This window comes from Chelonoidis abingdonii, chromosome 1, assembly GCF_003597395.2.
Source record: "Chelonoidis abingdonii isolate Lonesome George chromosome 1, CheloAbing_2.0, whole genome shotgun sequence".
In the NCBI taxonomy this organism is placed as follows: domain Eukaryota; kingdom Metazoa; phylum Chordata; order Testudines; family Testudinidae; genus Chelonoidis; species Chelonoidis abingdonii.
The window spans coordinates 100957364-100974634 of NC_133769.1; the positions used below are offsets into that span (position 1 = coordinate 100957364).

The 17271-nt window shown below is 48.7% G+C and overlaps 1 protein-coding gene across 2 annotated transcripts in view; it reads left to right on the plus strand.

Moving 5' to 3' along the window:
* The window catches only part of TXN2 (thioredoxin 2), a 16831-nt gene extending 372 nt beyond the window's left edge, over positions 1–16459 (plus strand). The window contains exons 2-4 of one of the 2 annotated variants that reach the window (XM_032781742.2): positions 332–600; positions 8491–8614; positions 15790–16459. In XM_032781742.2, the coding sequence (XP_032637633.1) occupies positions 332–600; positions 8491–8614; positions 15790–15906 (510 nt within the window). In that variant the 3' untranslated portion in view covers positions 15907–16459. Of the gene's footprint in view, positions 1–190; positions 601–8490; positions 8615–15789 lie in introns of those variants that run through there. The other variant, XM_075068477.1, reaches the window with a different exon arrangement.
* Positions 16460–17271: the final 812 nt, after the last annotated feature.

Below are 17271 nucleotides of genomic sequence, written 5' to 3' on the forward strand. Positions count from 1 at the left end.
CGCGGGGGGAGGGTTGGCATGGGAGGAGCGTGGAGCACGTGGGGAGGGCGAGCACGGGGGGGAGAGGGCTGCGATGGTAGCGGTTCTGGGTAAGAGGGAGGAGCACTGGGAGGCTGGCATGGCACAGATGGGGTGGCAGGACATGGAGAAGGAGCACTTGTGGGTAGGGATGGCATGGGGGGGGCATTGGCTGAGCTGTGGGAAGCAGCAGTGGAAGTGCTGGGATTGGAGAGCTGTTCCGAAGCATAATATCCAGAAATGCTCCTTCTCAGCTCTCCTTTACTCCATGGCATGGGCTGATCCAAAATGCCTTTTCCCTTTCATCATACAGATGGCGCAGAGGCTCGCGCTGAGGAGGTTTCTATCCATCTCCCCCCAAAAGCTCTCTGTGCTGCCTGTGTCGATCCTCTCCAAGGTGTTGGCAGTACCATGCTACCCTAGATCACTTGTTCCTCTTACCCAGATCACTGTGCCTGCTTCCGTTAGGACGTTTTCTACCACACCTGTCTACAGGGCCACCTTTAACATCCAGGATGGGTCTGACTTCCAGGACAGAGTTGTAAACAGCCAGAAGCCAGTGGTGGTAGATTTTCATGCACAGTGAGTATTGCAGAGGTGGGCAAACTGTGGCCCACGGGACCATCCTGCCCAGCCTCCGAACTCCTAGCCCAGGAGACTAGCCCCCAGCCCTTCCCCCGCAGCCTCAGCTCACTTGCTCCATTGCCAGGTGTAATGCTCTGGGCGGTGGGGCTGAGAGTTCCTGGGGCAGCACAGCTGCAGAGCCCAGCCTGAACTGTGTGGTGGCAGTGGCGTGGCCCGACTCCAGTGCCACCAGCCACCGGTGCTCCAGGCAGCACGGTAAGGGGGCACGGAGCAGGGGGTGTTGGGTACGGGGCAGGGGAGTTTGGGGTGGTGGTCAGGTGGCAGGGCTGTGGATAGTGGTCGGAGGGGGGGCGGGAATGGGGTTGAATGGAGGCAGGAGTCCCGGGGAGGGAGGCAATCAGGAAGGAGGGGGAGTTGAATGGGGCAGCAGGGGGCAGTCAGGGGCAGGGGTTCCAGGAGCAGTCAGGGGATAGGGAGAAGGGGTGGTGGGATGGGGCAGGGGTCCCGGGGGCGGGGGCCGTCAGGAATGAGAGGAGGGGTTGGATGGGCAGCAGGGGTCCTGGGACGGTCAGGGGACAGGGAGTGGAGGCGGGGGGTGGATGGAGCGGGGGTCCTGGGGGGAGTGGGGAGCTGTCAGGGAACAGGGAGAGTTGGATGGGGCAAGAGTCCTGGGGGGAGGTGGGGGCCAGGCCATGACTCCCTACCCTAACCAGTCCTCCATACAATTTACAGAACCCATTGCAGCCCTCAGGCCAAAAAGTTTGTCCACCCCTGGAATTTTGGGTGTGGAGCAATGAGCGCCTCTTGAGGGCGCTCCTTTCTCTCTCTCTCTCACTCTTGCATCCTACAAGTAACACTCTTCACTATTTAGCCTCTACCACCATGGCTTTGGGCAAGTTACTTACCTTCCCTGTGCCTCGGTAAATAGGGATAAGAGTGCCTTCCTATCTTTCTGAAGTACTTTGTGATCTATGTAGGAAGAGACCTGGCCTCGTATAGCACTACACTTGGTCATTTGTTATAGCTATACCGGCAAACCCTCCTAGTGGAGAGACAGCTTCTGCCTCCACAAAAGCACTTTTGTCAGTATAGTTCATACCAGTTCCTAGAACAGAATAAGCCATGCCAGCAAAAGGTTAGTGTGTGCCTCTCATTTTCCACCCCCACCCCACCCCCAGCTCTCTGTTCCCATTTCCTTACATAGCAGACACTCTGTGTGGCCCCTTTTCTCCATTTTTTTCCCCCATTATCCCCTTCACCCATTCCAAAGCATTTCTCAGCCTCCCTCTCAGCAGGGGTTTTGTGTGCCCACCATTACACTCTCATCCATCCTGCAGTATCCCATTCTCCCCCCATGGCAGGAATTCTGTGTGCACCCTCATTACCCCATGCCCCCTATTCCCACCTTTCCTCCCAAACTAGGGGCTCTCTGTGTCTCCCTTTCTCCTTCCCCACATACCAGGGTTCCCCATTCTCCTCTTCCACCATACCAGAGGCTGTGTGCACAGCCCTATTTCCTCCACTGTTATTTTTCTTTCTGGGAGATAAGTCATTCAGGATGTCAATGTGTTAACTTCTATTGGGAGAATGAGCAGAGATGAGGCAGGGTATGTTATGTTGGAAGACATTAATGGCTACCACCAATCAGTTCTTTTGAGCTGTAGACAATTGTAGAAGTGGTTGTGACTGGGCTAAAGAGCTGGCAGAGCTTAATGTGTCCCCCACATTGCCGCTTCTGGTTTTCTGATTTATTTTTTTGATCCCAAAATCAATAGGGTTCTAGCCATTGATGTTTAGAACGTACCCTGGAGTTTTGGAATTGATCGAATGCAGCATTCAGAAGCTATTGAATGACACAAAACTAAACTTTGTCTAGGCTTAAAAGTTATATCAGCATAGCCACATTACTCTTGGGAGTGGAAAAACCACACCCCTGACTGACACACGTAAGCTGACAAAACCTCCAGTGTAAAGGCAGCTACGTTGAAGGAAAAGTGTTTCTGTTGACATAGCTAATGTCGCTCAGGGATGTTATCCTACACCACTAGAAAATCTTCTGTCATGTATGCTGCCTCTGCACTAGGGGACTGGTATTGGCTCTGTAGTGCAGACATACAATAAACTCAAGAGTATTTCGCTAAGGTTTTAGCAAGTTTGGTCAACAATACAGAATGCTACCAAAACCTGTATACAAAACGTAATGCTTATGGTATTTCACAAAGATGTTAACATAGATTGTGTAATTGTCATGGATCCGTAGGATCTGTGCTGTGCCCCAGCTTTAAATGATCCCTTGCAGCCAGAGATGACACACACCTACTGGGGGGGGGGGGGAAGAGGAGAGGAGGGGACACCATTTAAAGGTTTGGCCGCCCCCAGAACAGCTTGAGTCATGGCACCCCGCCAGGCATGTCTCTCCGCCTCCCCCCATGCTTACCCTCAGCCTCCCCTCACGGAAACCAACAGCCTCTCCCTACAGCTCCCAGCTGTTGCTCCTGCCTCTCCCCACAGGGCTCAGCTCACTGGCGCCCCCAGCAGCTGCAAGGCAGGAAGGGGGTCCAGCCATCCCATGTGATGGAGCAGGGCTGGCAAACACTGGCAGAAATATGGGAAGGCACGTGACCCTGTATCGTCCACACACACAGAGGAACCTTGTCAGTGTGCCAGATCCCTAAGGGGGCCCATTCTTCCTTAAAGGTAGGCCACACAGCTTCAGCGTCTCCAAAACTGAATGTCTGGGGTCTTGAGCTCTACTCAGCATGTCCAACTTAGATAATTCCTTATCAGAGACGTTTCCTGTCTTCCAGGACCAGTGCACCTCAGCAAGTATTTGCAGTGACACCAGACAGAGTAGGGTTTATTAGTCAAGTATAACATAGCACTGGAAAGTCCTTAAGTTAGCGTAGAGACTTAAAGGTTAAGATATAATCCATACTGGCCAAGCCAGTGCAATCAGCCAGCAAAGCTGCCATGGAATCTGTTTCCACTCTCCCGATGTTTTTGTCTCTTTGTCTGTCAGTCCCATGTCTCTTCAAAGACCAGCCTTGTGTCTTAGCATCTTCTCATCTCTTGGTCCATTGTCTTCCTCCTGCTGAGTTCACATGCTCCACCTGCTGGAGTTTCATGTGGAGTTCTCTGTGGATCACTGTCAATTGTTCAGTTGTTGGGATTCCCATAGTCTTTCTGGATCCTCCACTGATATGGGTCAGTCCCTTCAAGGACTGCTTCATACTGCCCCGGACAGTTAGGTGAACCAGTACCTCGTATCTCCTGCTCTACACCTATGAGGTGGCAATCCCTAGTCAAGTAAGTCACTGCCATGCATATCATTCCGAAGAATATTACAGAAGATTCCCACATTATCACAGTAACAGAATGAACAAGCATAACAACCGTGGTCTTAGTAAGCCTTTTATTTATTTAATATTATTTTGGCTTCCATCTTTTCCAGCCCACAGTCTGACAGTGACAAACACCAGAATCTATTTTATTGCTGCGTTTTACTGCCGTACAATTCAGCTCGCTCCCATTGTGGCTCATGAGGTTCTCTCCTTACTGTGTCATAAGAATACTTGCTAGCATTAAATATGCTGCACAAACTCGTTATGTTTTCTTTATTGACATTTAGGCCCAAACAGACAACTAGAACAAATTGCTGCATGAAAGCTGTGTATTACAAGTGATTGGTGTCCTCCAAATTAATCTCCATGCAATTTTTAAATCATTCCTAAATACTCCTCTTGTTACCTTCATACTTTCTTTAGCAGCTACTTGTTACCAGGTGACCAGTAGTAGTTGTTGAGAAGTTCGTAGCCTCATTTATAATCAAATTAGATAATGTCTATCCCATTTTTTTTTTGAATACTATTTACACTGGGGAAAGATTTTCACCAGTAGCAATGAGTTGTTAGCAAAAGCCTTTGCCAATACTATCAGCAGTTGGCATTGATAAAGATTTTGCATTGACTAGCTCAATGGTTTGAGCATTGGCCTGCTAAACCCAGGGTTGTGAGTTCAATCCTTGAGGAGGCCACTTAGGGATCTGGGGCAAAAATCAGTACTCGGTCCTGCTAGTGAAGGCAGGGGGCCGGACTCGATGACCTTTCAAGGTCCCTTCCCATTCTAGGAGATGTATGTAATTGTAGATATACCTATTATATATAACAATGAAAATATTGCAAGATTTTATCTGCTAATTTATAGTAATCGTAATTTTCTGTCTCATTTGTGTTTGGTGGCACTAAGTGCCACCAAGCAACATAAAGGCCCCTTTGTGCTTGGTTCTTTACAAATACAGAACATAGGGTCTGGAAAACTCTCAATCTAAATGGACAAGAGCGACAGACTGAAATAGAAACTAATGATGACTGGGACCATGAGAAGGAGGATCAACTTCTATGTCTGCAGGACATAGAGCTATTGGAGTAGCATAGGGAGCAAAACCAGCTGTGGTTTCAATATAAAACATCACGTAAGGGTTCGGGAATTATTATTATTTTCTTTGTAGGGGTAGGTGGGGTTTAGATCAATGTAAGTGGGGCAATATTCCTCCAAGTGCAGTTAGAGGAAGAACTTAGCACTTTGACTAGCACCAATGCCTTCCATTCAGACTCTTGCTGATACCAGAGTTTGGTACAGTTAGTGTCATTGATTTCTTTTTTTTAAATAGATACAGCTTCTTAGTGACAGTGATTTTTGCTGTGGAACAGAGCCCTTAGGGAAACACAGCAATCATTTTGGATACTGAGGTGTTTCACGAGTAATGGACTAACACTGAATAGCACCTCTTCCCACCCTCCCCTGATTTAATAAAGGCTTCCATATGAAAGGCATTCTAAACTGTTTTGCAGTCCAGGCTTGGTCTATGCTTAAAAGTTATGTTGGCATAGCTGAGTTGGTCAGGGGTATCAAAAACCCACACTCCTGACTGGTGCAGCTTTGCTGACAAAATCCCCAGTGTAGATGCAGCTATGTCAACAGAAGCGGGCATTTTGTTGGCATAGCTGATGTCATTCAGGGATGTGATGCTCCTACACCGGGAGAAAAACTCCTTGTCTGAGGCCTGGTCTACACCTGGAACTTAGGTTGACCCAGCTACATCATTCAGGGCTGTGAAAACTGTCACCCCTGTGCAGCATAGGCTACGTCTACACTACCCGCCGTATCGACGGGTTACAATCGATTGCTCGGGGATCGATATATCGCGTCTCATCTAGACGCGATATATCGATCCCCGAGCACGCTTATATCAATTCCGGAACTCCACCAACCCCAACGGAGTTGCGGAATCGACAGGGGGAGCCGCGGACATCGATCCCGTGCGGTGAGTACGGGTGAGTAATCCGATCTTAGATATTCGACTTCAGCTATGTTATTCACGTAGCTGAAGTTGCGTATCTAAGTTCGATTTTCCCCCATGGTCTAGACCAGCCCATAGTTAATGCTAACCCCCATTGTAAGACACAGCTAGTTTGATGGAAGAATTCGTCCATCGACCTAGCTACTGCCTCTGAAAGATGGATTATCTATGTTGACAGAAAACCCCCTTCTGTCCATGTTGGAAGCATCTATGCTGCAGCAGAAACACTATACCTGTGCCGCTGTAGTACAGACATACCCTTAGGGCTGGTCTACACTATGGGGAAAAATCGATCTTAGATACGCAACTTCAGCTACGTGAATAACATAGCTGAAGTCGAATATCTAAGATCGGATTACTCACCCGTCCTCACCGCGCGGGATTGATGTCCGCGGCTCCCCCTGTCGATTCCGCAACTCCATTGGGGTTGGTGGAGTTCCGGAATCGATATAAGCGCACTCGAGGAAAGATATATCGCGTCTAGATGAGACGCGATATATCGATCCCCGAGCAATCGATTGTAACCCGCCGATACGGCAGGGAGTGTAGACGTAGCCTCAGTGTAGGCTGTTTCTCAGTAAGGGGCTATGCCAGCATTAGGCTCATAGTGTAGACCGGGGTTGGCAACCTTATCAGGTAGGTTAGTGCCGCGTCTTCATTTATTCCTCTAATTTAAAGTTTCCGTGACGTTATATGTTGTTTTTTAGAGGTCTTCTTTCTCTCTTAAGCTTTATATTTTAACTAAACTAAGTGTTTGTATTTGTAACACAGGTTTTCAAAATGTTAAGAAGTTTTTAAGTGAATTAAAATGTTGATCTTACGCTTTGCCTGCACTCCAGCTTGTTGCTGCGTCTGGGGTTCTGTTACCTAGGTCGGCAGCTGGGCTGAGCGGGCCATGCAGTGGATTCCGGCTGGCAAGGGGTCGTCTCAAGAACCCCAGACAAGCAGTGGGCTGTGCAGGGGCGGCAGGCCGACCCAGAGGGCTTAGGGGAGAGGGCTGGAGGGCTGGGCATGAGTGGTGTAGGTGTTAGGCAGTGGGGTCTGGGTATGAGTGGGGGTGCCAGAGTCAGCGGCTATGGTTGGAGGGGATTGAAGGAGTCAGGCGAGGGCTGCGGTGTGTAATGAGGGAGGTACGGGCTTCAGGGCATGGAGGTCTGGGTGTGTGGGGTCTCGGGCGAGAGGGGGCATTTGGTGTGTGTGTGGGGGGGTGGGGTTAGGGTCAGGAGAGGGCTGGTGTGTTGCCCCCCCCCTCACGAACTTCCCCAACTCCACTGCTCCTTGCTCCCCTGTACTCCTCTGTGGGACTCCTGGCCCACCAGGATTCCATTCCCTATCTAAGCCTCCTTGTTCCCTCGACGGCACCTACCTGTCCTGATGCCCCAACCCTTATTCCACCCGTTCCAGACAGACCCCAGGATGCCCATGCCCCATCCAACACTTCCCCGCCTCCTGACGATCCCAGAACTCGACCCATCCAACAACCTCCCCAACTCCCTAGCCTTTGCCCAACCCATTCTCCACATCCCTGCCTCTCGACAGAACCCCAAATCCAATATATAAACCCTGAGCTCCTTTGTCCTAGCACTCCCCTCGCGAGGACCCCCTCCCAACTAACTGCCCCCCCCCCAGACCCTCCTTGATTCCAGTCCCCTGACTGCCCTGACCCCTATCCATCCTCTGTCCTCTCACAAACCCCGGGACTCCCATGCCCCATCCAACCCCCCCTGCTCCCTGACTGCCCCCTCCAGAGACCCCTGCGCCTAGCCACCCCCTGGGATCCCACCCTGCTCCCTGTCCCCTGACTGCTCCCACCCCTTATCCACCCCCCCCCCAAGTCCTGGGCCCCTTACCACAAGGCTGCATGCAGAGCCAGATACGCTGCCTCGCAGGAGCACACAGCCCTGCCCTCAGAGTGCTGCGCGTGCGTTAGCAGAGCTCCAGGTGAGCGGGGAGTGTTTCTGCCTCCCCGCGGAGCCCTGAACCCCAGAGTGCTGCGTGCGGCGGCAGGGCTCCAGGGCAGGGGAGAAGGCGGGGGAGAGGCCAACACCTTGCTGCGCTCGCCCCAGAAGCGCGGACCCCGCGGCTTGCTGTGCCGGGAGAGTGGGGCCATTTGCCTACCCTGGGTGCGTGGCTATACTTCTGCTCCCTGCCCCTGCGCATGGAGCAGAGGACAGAGGAGAGCGGGCTGGGATGGGCAGGATTTTTAATGGCACGCTGGAGTGCCAGCAGGCTCCAGCATGCCGTTAAAAATTGGTTTGCATGCCATCGGTTGCCGATCCCTGGTGTAGACAGTCTCAAACTCTGTTACTTTTTGAGTATGATTCTGAGTCTAACAATTGCAAAAGTGGTTGGTTAATGTTCACCCTTGGTGTTTAAATTGTGGTAATTTCCCATAGTGTAAAGGTCAGTGTAGGGAGGAGGGGTTAGGTGGTGATCAGATTGCCTGTGAAATACCATGAATGGTGTGAATCCAAACTGGCTGCCCAGCAGTTCCTTGTGTAATGCCTGCTCTTTTTCTTCCCTGTGAGGTGGTGCGGCCCCTGCAAGATCTTGGGCCCCAGGTTAGAGAAGATGGTGGCCAAGCAGCATGGGAAGGTACTGATGGCAAAAGTGGACATTGATGATCACACAGACCTGGCCATTGAATATGAGGTATGGGCCAGGAGCAGGACGACTTTGTTTCAGCAGTGGCTAGGAGGGGGCATGAGGGTATCTTTATATTAATGAAAGGCTTGTCAGTAGGGCTCTCTCTTAATCACAGTTACCTCATGCAATTAACTCAAAAGAATTAATCGTAATTAAAAAAATTAATCACAGGTATAATCGCACTGTTAATAGAATACCAATTGAAATTTATTAAATATTTTGGATGTTTTTCTACGTTTTCATATCTGTTGTAGTCTGTGATGGAATTGAAATCATAGTGTATATTTTTATTACCAATATTTGCACTGTAAAAATGATGAGAGTATTTTTCAATTCACCTCATACAATTATTGTAGTGAAATCTCTTTGTTGTGAAAGTGCAACTTACAAATGTAGATTTTTTTTTTTTTTTGGTTACATAACTGCACTAAAAAAGAGAAAATGTAAAACTTCAGAGCCTACAAGTCCACTCAGTTCTACTTCTTGTTCAGCCAGTCACTGAGACAAACTTTTGTAGCCAGCATTGCAAGGTATTTACGTGCCAGATATGCTAAATGTTCATATTCTCCTTCATGCTTTGGCCACCATTCCAGAGGACATGCTTCCATGCTGATGATGCTCATTTAAAAATACAATGCATTAAATTTGTGACTGAGCTCCTTGGGGGAGAATTGTATGTCCCTTGCTATGTCTTACTGACATTCTGCCAAATATTACATGTTCTAGCAGTCTCGAATGGTGATCCAGTACATGTTGTTCATTTTAAGAACACTTTCACTGCAGATTTGACAAAACACAAAGAAGGTACCAATGCAAGATTTCTAAAGATAGTTACAGCACTCAACCCAAGGTTTAAGAATCTGAAGTGCCTTCCAAATCTGAGAGGGACGAGGTGTGGAGCATGTTTTCAGAAATCTTAAGAGCTACATTCTGATGCGGAAACTACAGAACCTGAATCACCAAAAAAGAAAACCAACCTTCTGCTGGTGGCATCTAACTCAGATAATGAAAACGAGCATGTGTCAGTCTGCGCTGCTTTGGATTGTTATCGAGCAGAACCCATCATAAGCATGGACGAGTGCCCCTGGAATTGGTGGTTGAAGCATTAAGGGACATTAGGGAGGGAAGGATAGCTCAGTGGTTTGAGCATTGGCCTGCTAAACCCAGGGTTGTGAGTTCAATCCTTGAGGAGGCCACTTAGGGATCTGGGCTAACTCAGTACTTAATGCTGCTAGTGAAGGCAGGGGGCTGGACTCAATGACCTTTCAGGGTTCCTTCCAGTTCTATGAGATAGGTATATCTCCATATATTATTATTATTATACATATGAAGCTGTAGCACATCTGGCACATAAATATCTTGAGACACCAGCTACAACACTCCCATGAGAACGCCTGTTCTCACTTTCAGGTGATATTGTAAACAAGAGGAAGGTAGCATTCTCTCCTGCAAATGTAAACAAACTTGTTTGAGTGATTGGCTGAACAAGAAGTAGGACTGAATGGATTTGCAGGCTCTATAATTTTACATTGCGTTCAAAAATAAGTGTTGTGGGTTTTTTTGTATATAATTCTACAGTTGTAAGTTCAACTTTCATGATAGAGAATGCACTACAGTACTTGTATAAGGTGAATCAAAAAATACTATCTTTTATTTTTGTTCAATGCAAATACTTGTAATCAAAAATAAATACAAAGTGAGCACTGTACACTTTGTATTCTATGTTGTAGGGACCGGGTGTTTTCCCTTCCCAGTACCTAGTGGACAAAAAGAACACTGCTGCTGTGTCCTACAATAAGACCCTGCAGCAAAAGGGTTAATATTCACTCTCCCAGTGGGGAGGAGAGCTGTGCTCCTTCCCCTTAGGGATTAACGCAGGGAGGGGCAAACTTTTTGGCCTGAGGGTTTCGTAAATTGTATGGAGAGTCGGTTAGGGTACGGGGGCTGGCCCACCCCCCCCCCCCGGCCCCGCTCAATCCCTTAATGGCCGAGAGTCCCGCTTTCAGGACCCAGGGTGAGCTCTCACAACTCACACAATGCCAGTCCCTGAGTCTGAAAACTCATCGCGTGAGAGCAGAAAATTTGTGACAGTGAACTTGCACTTACTGAATCCCCAGGACTCCTGCTTCATCCAACCCCTACCCCACCCATTCCCTGACGACCCCTGGGAGAGGTTGTGATTGCTTAAACAGTGCAATGAAGTATTTGAAGCCAAGAGATGTACACCAGGCTCTGGGTAAGGATTGTTCTGTCCACAGATAAGAGATTAGGGATCAAATAGCTTAATCATTATTGTTCCAAGCCTTGCTATAGTACAGGGGTAGGCAACCTATGGCACACGTGCTGAAGGTGGCAAGCGAGCTGATTTTCGGTGGCACTCTCACTGCCTGGGTCCTGGCCACTGGTCCGGGGGGCTCTGCATTTTATTTTAATTTTAAAAGAAGCTTCTTTAACATTTTAAGAACCTTATTTACTTTACATACAACAATAGTTTAGTTATATATTATAGACTTATAGAAAGAGACCTTCTTAAAAACGTTAAAATGTATGACTGGCACGTGAAACCTTAAATTAGAGTGAATAAATGAAGACTCTGCATACCACTTCTGAAAGGCTGCCGACCCCTTCTATAGTAACTGATTGCAACAGAAGTGCTACTATAGCAGAGCAGGCCCTGGCAACTGGAAAACCAGTTCACCTCTACCCCATTATAACGCCACCCGATATAACACGAATTCGGATATAACGTGGTAAAGCAGAGCTCTGGGGGGGGCTGGCTGCACGCTCTGGCGGATCAAAGCAAGTTCAATATAATGCAGTTTCACCTATAATGCGATAAGATTTTTTTGGCTCCTGAGGACAGCGTTACATCAGGGTAGAAGTGTATTTAAAGGCACTAGGAAAAAGGCTGAAAATTACAGCCCTGTAAGTGTTATTCCTCTAAGGGAAGTTTGAGAGATGAGAATTGTTCAGTTTAATGGGAATTTGGCCCACAGAAATCCTGTCAAACAAACTGGATAACTGAAATGATCATTTTAGATTCGCAAATAACCCTGTCGGGAGGATGTAAGCAGTATTCACGATGCAGTCAAGGGCTGGATTATAGGGCCTCTTCCTGAGCCTTAAATGTAGACACAGGCAAACTCTGTTAAATTCCCATTCTGCAGAAAGTGCTGGGGATCCTGGATGCCTGGTGGACATGCACCTTGTTCTGTCCAGATGATAGATCTCTACTTTTGTTAGTGCTTCAAACTCGTTGCTGGGCAGCAGTGGGACCATGATGAAATGGAAATGCTACAGGGAGCTTCGTTCTGATCCTCACACTTTCTGGCTTGCTTTTTGAGGAGGACATTTGGTTCCTGGTTTGTGTTGTCTTGAGCTCAGGGTTAGAGTAGCTTCGCTTTGCTCCTCCCTCTGAAGCATTGCTAGCCAAGGCAGCAAGAGTGCAAAAGCTGGAGGGGATGGCCAGAGTGGCTCCATGCTGTTGTAGGTCCGCACAAAAGAAGAGGAGGGCATGGTGTTCAGAGTAGGGGGTCAGAAATCCACCTACACTGGAGCAGGAAATCTGAACTACCCTGCTAGCAGCATCCTCTTCTAGCAACAGGACCAAGGACCCTTCCACTTGGGATCCAGGACTCTCAGATTGCTCTCTGCTTGTGTCCTGGGATTTTCAAGGCCCTTTTCTCACCCCCACAATTCCCCTGCTAGCTGCCAGGAAACCAGCTTCATCCCACATTTCTCCCTCCCCTCCACACGCAGACTCTGGCCATCTGCCCAGACTGAGATTGCACAACTTCCTCTCTGCGGTGGATTCTTTGGGGGTGGCGGGGGATGGCGAGAGACCCCCCTCAGAGAGCTTTGGAATGCCTGAGTATTCCTTCACATGGGTCTCTGCCTGCCCTTGGCTCCAGGCTGTCCCAGCAGAGCACAAGTCCCAGAAGCATTTCCTGCTGCTAGAAACCTTGCAGATCCAGTTCTGCATAAGACAAGAATCTGTTCTAAGATTCTCAGTCCCTTCTCATCCAACACCCACTTTTCAGGAGGTCTCAGAACATGGCTTTTCCCCCCACTGTCACTTCACTTCTTAGCCATAAGGGCAAAGAGAAGGGAGTACTTTGGCTTTGATCTGCTCTGTGTGGGATTCTCTCTCACTTCCAGTTGCATCGGCTTGTTACCAGCATGCATTGTAATCCTATCTTGAAAAGCGCAGTCCCTTCTCCCACCCTGCTGCTGGTCAATGCATAGACTGGCTGGTGTGGTAGTTTTGGAAAGCTAGCAGTGGGATTCCTTTGGCTGGAGACATCTCAGCAATAGTAGCTTGCTCCTGTCTGGAGTTCCCTGCATTGTTCCTAAACTTACTGGGGAAATCCTCATCTCTTCTCTGGCCTCTCTATCCTGTAGAAAAGTACTGGAGTGGCGTAAATGGGCCCTAACGGCCCTGGTTCTGTCTGCAGGAGATTTCCCCTGGTGCAGGCAGTGCCGAACCTGAGGACTTCCTGGCATAGGGGCTGCCCAGAGGCCATCCTGGGATGCTATTGTAAATTAGACAGTCCCATAGGACTTTTTAAGCTATGCTGGGGGCCACTCCGCCCCCCTGGAGCAGTTCAACATCTAGAAGCACAGAGTAGCTGAAAGCCACTATAGCTGTCCCCTCCCTCCCTATGTGCGCGCATGTGTGTATGGGAGAAAGAGGGCTCAGCCACAGGTGCACGTGAGGTTCATGCTGGCCCACGCATAAAGGCTTGTAACTCAGCATTACATTAACTGCTCCTCAGCTCTGGAAGCTGCTGCTGTTCCTCACTTGGACCAGTGTTTGCTTTCATCATGTGACCTTTAAAGCAGCTGGTTAGTTACCCAAACTCATCTATAAAATAGCCTCACCTGTAACTCCACTTGCTGTTTAATCTACATGAGGAAGGATCCCTGAAAAATAACAACCACGTTGCCTCGGGAGGGCATAATTAAGGCGAGCTGAGTGCATCCCCGTCATATCCTTTCTTCCTGAAAAAGAGAAATTCACACACAGGCATATTATCTGCAGTGAGCAGCTTTCCAGGGCTACACTGCACTTCTGCAACTGGTCACCAGGGGGTGCTAAAGAACATAGATTAAACACGCATTGGGCAAGTGGCAGGAGGAGCCCCAGTGCCTAAATTATCTAAAACTGTTCTGTATAAAGCCCTGGAGGATATACATAGGGAACTGTTCTGGATGGGCCAGGGGGAGGGACAGGGTGAACAAAATCTCTTTCATGTCAAACTGCTGGTGAGAGAGGAGCCAGATCTCTAAGGGATTTCCTGTGGGGAGGATTTGTGTGGGTGGCAGATCCCTGATGGCAGCAAGAGAGTGCAGCTAGGAATGTACAGGCTGAGTGGATGCATTCCTACAAGATAAGGATGGGACACATTCCAGGAGATAAGCTCTATACAGATAAGGGCCATGAAGTAGCAGGAGGCATGTGCCTGGCTGTTCTAAAATGCTACCAAATTCTTTCCCTTGCCATTCCATGCTGGTCTGAGCCACTTTATGCCTTCCCCTAAAGATGACCACAAGGTTTCTTCATCTCCCGCCCCCCCCCGGACCAAGTCTCCAGGGAGTTTGCTTTGAGCCTGAGTGCCATCCTTTGCACTGTTACTTCCTTAGTTTTGAACAAAGCTTGTGGGGGATCATCTGAGAGAATAACACCCAAAGCACCATAGCTGGCTGCCAGCTCAGTTTGAGGGCTTTCCTTCTCCTGCCTAATCATCCCAGCTCGGGAGGTGGTGGTCTCTGACCATGCTGTCAGTGAAGCCATGAGCTGTGAGAGCAGGGAGAAGGAAAGAGATGGTTTTAGGGGGGATGGGGCACAGTCTAGAGCTAACACAAGAATATTTCTCCAAGAGTGGAGGAGGACAGGGAATCCTTTCCTACCTGGGGAAAGGTGCAGTTCCACTCTGGTCCACATTGAATTGTGGGGAACAACTACCCCCTGTAAAATATCTTTTAAAAGTGCCCTATAAAATATTCCTACACCATTAGGTGTGCTCCCTCCTGCACTGCCTTGTGATGAGATAAAGGGGGGGGAGGGAGAGGTTACTATTTTTATTTGGGGGAAAAATGGGTATTTGGTCTGCATTTTTAATCTTGGGCCTTGTCTAAACTACAAAAGCTGCATGGATTGATTTTTAGGGCATAGATAAGGATCAAAAAACATGAGTAGCATCGATGCCTTCCATGATTTTGCTGGAGGATGTCTCAGACAGTGTTCGTTGTTAGCTTTTACACCTTAATTAAAGGGCTGAGCGGGTTCTCCAGCTGCCCTAGGGTCTTTTTCTTTCTGAGCCCCCTCCCCAACATGCTATAAAAACTCCAGGGCCCACCTATGCCACAGCACCTGTTTTCTACATAAAAAAACAGGGCTGGCATTGGGGGTAGCCAGCAGGGCCCCACGTCACAGAGGGCCCCACAAAGCTAAGCTGCTCTGGCATGTGCTTCAGCCCCAAGTGGCAGGCTCGGGTCCCTGGGCTTCAGCCCTGCACATCAGGGTTTAGGCTTTCTGCCCTGGGTCCAGTGAGTCTAATATTGGTTCAGCTTGGTGGACCCCCTGAAACCTGTTCGCAGCCCCCGCAGGTGGCCCTAGACTCCTGATTGAGGACCACTGTTCTAGACCAGAGAGGCCCTGAATTTCTAATGTCAAAAGCAAGCAGGAAAAATAAAACCCTGAATACTCTTCAGGCTTTTATGAACTATACAGAAGGGCCCAAGCCTTTTCTTTTTTTATTTTTATTTTTGCTTTGCAGGTCATCCTTCAAAGCCACTGTGCAGCTGGGCTCCTCCCAGCATAGCTTATTGCAGGGGTCAGCAACCTTTCAGAAGTGGTATGCAGAGTCTTCATTTATTCACTCTAATTTAAGGCTTCGCATGCCAGTCATTTATTTTAACGTTTTTAGAAGGTCTCTTTCTATAAGTCTATAATATATAACTAAACTATTGTTTGTATGTAAAGTAAATAAGGTATTTCAAACGTTTAAGAAGCTTCTTTTAAAATTAAAATGCAGAGCCTCCCCCCCCCGCGGACCGGTGGCCAGGACCCGGGCAGTGAGAGTGCCACTGAAAATCAGCTTGCATGCTGCCTTTGGCATGTGTGCCATAGGTTGCCTACCCCTGGCTGATTGTGTGTTTGCGCCCTCTCTGCCTTCCAGGTCTCAGCTGTGCCGACTGTGCTGGCTATGAAGAACGGAGATGTTGTGGATAAGTTTGTGGGGATAAAGGATGAGGATCAGCTGGAGGCCTTCCTTAAGAAACTCATTGGAGCCTGAACAAGAGAAACCTGCACCCAGGCCTCTGGATTTGGTCGTGTTGCGTGCTCTCTTGCCAGGGGAGGCGTGAAGCAAAACTGAACTGCCTTGTAGAACCTGTCCCCTTTTTGTGTGTGGGTGTGTCCCACCTTCTCCTGGGCAGCAGTAGTTCTGAGCAGTTCTGAGGGATGGTAAGAAGTAAGGCCGCTCATCCTCAAAGTGGGTGGGAGAAGCTGGAACTGGGCTTCCATCTGTCTGCAAAGAACTGGCAGTGGGAAAAGCGGGATGGCTGCTGAATTAGAGGTGTGTTTATCAGTGTCTGTCCTATCCAGACCCAGAGCAGTGGGTGCAGGATGTGGACATTTATTTGCTCTGGGTGGGTTTGTTAAAATCGGGGATTGCTCTGCTTCATCCATGATACCTGCATCCTTGTCCTCATGTTGCTGGGACAAATATGAATCCTCTGTGGCTCTTTGAGCCTATGCCACACTCTCTCCTGCTGCTGATTTATGAAGAGAAACATTTTTGGGGGGTCGGGTTTGTATGTCTGTAATAAAGAGAACTTTATTAATCATGTCTGTGTAGTTCTGTAGAAAAACCCAATCTCTGAAATCGTGGGGCAACTCGCACCTGCCCACCAAGGAGGAAGGAATAGTAAGGGGTGCTGCTACTGTGATAACTGTGCATAGATAAGGGGGCTTCTCAGAGGAAACAGTGTGGGAGGATGGGATTTAAGAATGTTGGGAGAGTCTCATCAGTATTAAAACTTAATGCACTTGTTTGTTTTAATACCATTATTTCTGGGCAGCTCCCAGCACAGCTCCTCTGGCTCTATGGACTAGTCTGACTTGTTTCAGGTGCAGCTGGATTATGAGACCCAGAAAGTTGATACATCTCCTGGTCGAGGAGGAACATTGGATCCTGCCAATAATGAACCACAACTTGTTCTCACCCCTTGTCTGCTCATGAGATGGGGAGTAATCTGTGAGACCTTCCACTCCTGTTTGCATAATTGAAGCTGTTCTTATCACTGAACTTTGGTGCAGAACCATCACAAGAGGCTGCAGGGATTAGGCGCTGAGGAAAAAGTTGGTGGTGTGGGGGGAAGCTATGAGGAGGGGTCTCGACCTTTGGACTTTAACTAGCCTGGCCTTTAAACGATGGTAGTGAGTTTATACATTCATAACTCTTGTTGAGTGCAGTCGCTCCCCGTTGCCTCTCCCTACCCTGCCTGCCCTTTCTGCTTGTTCCTTACATCTTCCTCCATCCTACCTACTTAGCAGCAGCTGCTGCCACCTTCCCTAACCTCTCCCTCAACTACTCCCATCCAACACACCTTGGAACAACTGTGAATTAGTGTTCTCAGGGTGAAACCGAATGCTGCTG